Source organism: Sinocyclocheilus anshuiensis, unplaced genomic scaffold (genome assembly GCF_001515605.1).
Source record: "Sinocyclocheilus anshuiensis isolate Anshui unplaced genomic scaffold, SAMN03320099.WGS_v1.1 scaffold627, whole genome shotgun sequence".
NCBI classification, from domain to species: domain Eukaryota; kingdom Metazoa; phylum Chordata; class Actinopteri; order Cypriniformes; family Cyprinidae; genus Sinocyclocheilus; species Sinocyclocheilus anshuiensis.
Window position 1 is genome coordinate 3,171,697 of NW_015549703.1, and position 5,360 is coordinate 3,177,056.

General features: G+C 37.0%; 1 protein-coding gene across 1 annotated transcript in view; it reads right to left on the reverse strand.

Moving 5' to 3' along the window:
* Nucleotides 1–5,360, reverse strand: part of LOC107660661 (low-density lipoprotein receptor-related protein 1B-like) — a 249,544-nt gene that overhangs the window by 69,238 nt on the left and 174,946 nt on the right. Inside the window, exons 38-42 of the mRNA XM_016450048.1 lie at nt 4,451–4,580; nt 2,775–2,901; nt 2,505–2,656; nt 2,068–2,192; nt 1,572–1,943 (exon numbers count right to left, since the gene is read on the reverse strand). Coding sequence (XP_016305534.1) covers nt 1,572–1,943; nt 2,068–2,192; nt 2,505–2,656; nt 2,775–2,901; nt 4,451–4,580 — 906 coding nt within the window. The remainder of the gene's footprint in view (nt 1–1,571; nt 1,944–2,067; nt 2,193–2,504; nt 2,657–2,774; nt 2,902–4,450; nt 4,581–5,360) is intronic.

Here is a 5,360-nt window from a genome sequence, read left to right on the forward strand (position 1 = left end):
GCTGCGGCGCCCGGGGAGCAGTTGGGGGTTCGGTGCCTTGCTCAAGGGTACCTCAGTCGTGGTATTGAAGGTGGGATATGCGTTTCTTTGTGAAATTGAAATATAACACTATAATAATATAGCCTACTAATATAGCACTTGTAAATTATTGCTATTTGTTGTTTTTTTTGATTGCTTCTATTGTCCTCATTTGTAAGTCGCTTTGGATAAAAGATAATTTCGAAATTTGAAGCAAAAACAGAATAGTTTGACTTCAGTTTTGTGAAACTATGCATAAAAAATATCTGCATGAAACAAAAACAGCAGACGAGCTGAATGAGACGCAGATTCACTCTCTGCCAGCAGGTGGTGCTTAAAGCATTTCCTTGGTTTCCGCTGTAAACAAAGCAGCGCTGCACTTATGAACTTTAATATGCATTATACAGAGGCAAGAGGAAAATAAAAAATACCATCGAAAGACAGTAAGTTCCCTTCAGACATACATTCATATAAACTCCTACCCCTAATTGAATCGCGATTTGTTTAGCATCTTAACCGATTTGAATCGTCACATATTTAAATCGATTTTCAACCGGCTCGCGGTTAATCGTTACATCCCTAATCGGCACTGACAAACTATGACAGAATTTTAATTTTCGAGTGAACTATTTGTTTTAAGAACATCCCCTGAAGTTCTGCTATCAATTTCATTTAAGAAATTCTGGTGTACATTTATGTTATTGCAATGCCTTATTATTTGCCATTTGAAACTAATTATGTCAGTATTAGTTCTGAATCTAAAATTACATTGTGAATGACATATTAGGATCTGAAAGAAAGTCCATCTGTAAACATGCACTACAGCATATGCAGCTATAATACATGAGTTGTTTGATAATAAGAACTGTCATGATTGTCTCATTACATTGTAAATGGATGATACATAATCATTAGGCGTATTAGGTTTTTATTGTGGGCCACCATCAGACGTGAATATCGATTGCGGCTGAAATGTCTGCTGTATATTGCGAACATGAGGAAATCAATAACCATATTCTGAACTTTCCAACAACAGTGACAGGCAGGATCTTGAAAAATATCACCCTGCTTCCACTCATATTTCTGTTACAGTTTGAGGATGGTGGAAATGAGACAAGCGATTTTAATCCATCAAGGGTGGGGACACAGAAAAAGATGCAGTGTTTTAAACATCTTTTTTGACAGTTAAATTGGTCCCATTTAGTTGCAGAAAAATGGAGGTAGCTATTATACCACTTTTACTAGATGTTGGATGCATCGAGGCCTTGCTGTACATCACAGGCAGTGCCACTTACGGTTTCCAACAAATGGCCTTTCACAAATGGCTGCTAAGAGCCTGGAATGTGTTCTAGCGGCAAACATTAAACAACATGTGGGTCACTGCAATGAGTCTGCATCAGGACGACGACAGGATTAAAAACAAACGCCCGTTTTTGTGGAAGAAGCATCTTTGGACATCTTTTATGCTCAACAAAAGCGTAGCAATTAGCAGGATTTTTCAAACGCCCCTTGAAAACCATGAAAGCATTTACAATAAAGCCAACTGGACTTACTTTCAACTATGACTTGTCTTCCAGACCAATCATCATTGATCATCTGAATATTCCCAAAATGGATGTCGCTGAAGAATATGCGGTTGTGGTGCGAGGTCTGCTGCCGATAATCAAACGCCAGAGCGATGACGTTCTTGAAGTAGTCTGGATTCTCAAAAGGTTGGAGAGGGGAGTTAAGATCGCTCTCGTCAGACAGGTGGATGCTTTTCAAGATGGTCCTTTCAGAGTACAGAAGATAGCCCTCATATCTTTGGCAAGCAAAGCCATCTTCGGCTAAGTACCCATGAGCACAGGAACAAGTCCTTCTTCCGCTGCCCAGGTGAAAACACAGCTGCTGACAACCTCCATTGCTTCTCGCACACGGGTTGGTGCCTGCATGCAAAAGCATAAAAAGATATCACTGGATGCACACTGAGATATTCAGAATGATTGGGCTTTGTTCAAAGAAAACTTATGTGGCATAATAAAAATAAACTCATTAAGTTGAAACCTCAACCTTTCTCCCGGCCTTTGTTAAACACTTTCACATCCTTCAGGTTGACGCCGAGACCACTTCTTATTGTGACGGTGTCGGTGGCATCGCTCTTGAATCCGCGCCGGATCGATCCATTGGCGTGGGCTCTGCCACGGATGGCACAGAAAAAGAGTCTGACATCAGCGTTATGGTGGCGGTTATTTAATTAAAAGCAGCAAGACTCATTAAAACACACAGGAAAGCTGCTTTAACTCTAAAGCCGAGAAAACATCACCTTGGTGGTGACTTACGGTACACCCTATTTACATAAGGCCAACAGAGTCTGCCTGGGAGATGACAGAAACATACGGCAGGTCTCATAATAACCTTGCTCGGAAGGGGTTAATCCTTTGAGACTGGAGCAGCTTGCTCCGTGGGCCACTTTGGAGAGTGTAGCACTTAGTAAAGTAATAAATTACCTGTCAGACCAGTAGATGTAAGCCCCGAATACAGCCACGGAGAACAGGTCCACATTGGCGGCTGACAGTACAATCTCTCGGCCCTCCCCGGTTTCAAGGTTGATCCTTTCTATCTTGTCGGTCCGGGCGTCGCACCAGTATAATCTATTTTCCTAGAAAGCAATTTGAAAATGCACATCAGCACCTCTCCCTTTGAGCAGCCCCATTTTATCAGCATCAGAAGAAAAGAGAGTGAGTGGAATATCAGGAAGTGGAACCAATTCGGCCTACCTCATAGTCGATGGTGATTCCATTTGGCCAGGCGATGCCAGAACTGACCAGGGTCACTTGGTCTGAACCGTCCAGTCGTGCACGACCTATGCAAGGATTCTTCCCCCACTCGGTCCAGAATAAATAACTGTTAATTGGAAAAATCAGATGCGGAATACTACTTTAACCATGCTAAATCCTACATTTCATAGTGACTTTAAAGGAATAAAGGACCTCAGTTGAAAATGAGAATTATGTCATCATTTATTCACTCTATGCAGAAAACAAAAATGTGAAGACTCCAAGCTTCAAAAAGGATGCAAAAGTATCATAAAATGGTCCGTACGACTCATCATCATCAAATATATTTTGACATCAGCCCTAGAGCACATTGGCACGATCATTAGAGAAGTATGAATCATTGTTTTGAACTGAATCTTTTCAATGAATCATTTTATTTGTTTTTTAACACTCTGGATTACCACTTAACCATGCAAAATTCTAAAGTTCATAGCGACCAAAAGGAATTGAATTAAAAATTCTGTCATTGTTTATTCACTCTAATGCCATTCCAAACCCATACAACTTCAGAATTGAAGACATCAAGCTTAAAAATGATGCAAAAGCTTCACAAAAAGTGCACAATATGCCAAGTCTTCAAAATTAATTTTAACACATTTTTGTTAGAGACAGTTTATCACTGAATATATCTTGACATTGGCCCTGGAGCACCTTGGCATGTTCACTAGAGAAGATGAATCATTGAATTAATCATGAATAGAATAGAACAGAATAGAATATAATCTTTCAATTAATCCTTTGATTTGATGCTTAAAACTTCAAAAATCTCACTGATATGGTTCTCAGTGATCAGGCTAATATTAACACTGAGTCACATGAACCACTTTTATGATACTTTTTGCATCCTTTTTTAAGGTTGAACGCTTTACTCATTCACTGTAAAACTGCAAGGAAAAGTGCTCCACAGAATAAGTCGAATGCTTTGGAACAAAATGATGGTGAGTAAAAGATGTCAGAGTTTTCATTTTTGGGTGAACTATTCCTTTATAACTGTTGTTGCACCATCAAGGAAACGTCATTCAAAGTTTGACTCAACTGGAAAAGGAAAAGACAGCTTTCACAGCCATAGGCTTGAATTGGAGGCTGTTTTCTGGATGTCTGGGATTTAGAGGATCCCACTCCTGATGCTGTCTGCTGTCAGCAGGTAGATGGTAGATGGGTTAAAGTGTTCATATGTCTAAAACTTGTCTTTTCGCTGTGTGATTCTCATTGCAGGTTGTAAACATCAAATTCAAGGCAAACACAGACAAAACTGGCAAGATCGGAAACCATAAAGTTTGACCCTAATTACTGAAACAATACAATAATGGACTACAAAATGAGCCTGTGCCTAAATGGAGATGCATATCTGCTGGTTTTAAATTCTTAATTTGGTTCATTAGTGGAGGCCAAGACATTTTAAAGCCAGTTCTGTCAGCAAAACAGTCCAAGTCAGATCACAAAATGTATTTGACCTTCAAAGGTTTAAAATGCATTTTCATTTCTCTTCCAAGAGCTCATTGTATTATCCGGTCTAATGCACTTGCATATTTCCCTAAAATTCACTCAGTAATTTCTAAAATGATTCTAAAGATTTATATTACTGAACTGCAGACATGGCTGAAACTGATCCGTACCCTCTCTGTGGATGCACTGCAATGGCTCTTGGCTGGTCCAGCCCTTCTGATATTACAACTGACCGGTAGAGACCATTCAGACGAGCAATTTCAATGAGGTTGAGGCCATGGTCTGTCCAGTAAAGGTTACCTGGTAAAATAAATAATTAAATAAATAAATAATAGATAATTTCTTTTAAATTGCAATATTTCACAATATTACTGTTTTTAATATATTTAAATTGTATTATACTATATTGTGCTGATTGACCAAATATATGCAGCCTTGGTAAGAAATAAAATAAAATAAAATAAAATAAAATAAAATAAAATAAAATAAAAAAAAATAAAATAAAATAAAATAAAATAAAATAAAATAAAATAAAATAAAATAAAATAAAATAAAATAAAATAAAATAAAATAAAATAAAATAAAATAAAATAAAATAAAATAAAATAAAATAAAATAAAATAAAATAAAATAAAATAAAATAAAATAAAATAAAATAAAATAAAATAAAATAAAAAATAAGCTTGAAGACATCAAGCTTAAAAATGATGCAAAAGCTTCACAAAAAGTGCACAATATGCCAAGTCTTCAAAATTAATTTTAACAAATTTTTGTTAGAGACAGTTTATCACTGAACATATCTTGACATTGGCCCTGGAGCACCTTGGCATGTTCACTAGAGAAGATGAATCATTGAATGAATCATGAATAGAATAGAACAGAATAGAATATAATCTTTCAATTAATCCTTTGATTTGATGCTTAAAACTTCAAAAATCTCACTGATATGGTTCTCAGTGATCAGGCTAATATTAACACTGAGTCACATGAACCACTTTTATGATACTTTTTGCATCCTTTTTTAAGGTTGAACGCTTTACTCATTCACTGTAAAACTGCAAGGAAAAGTGCTCCACAAAA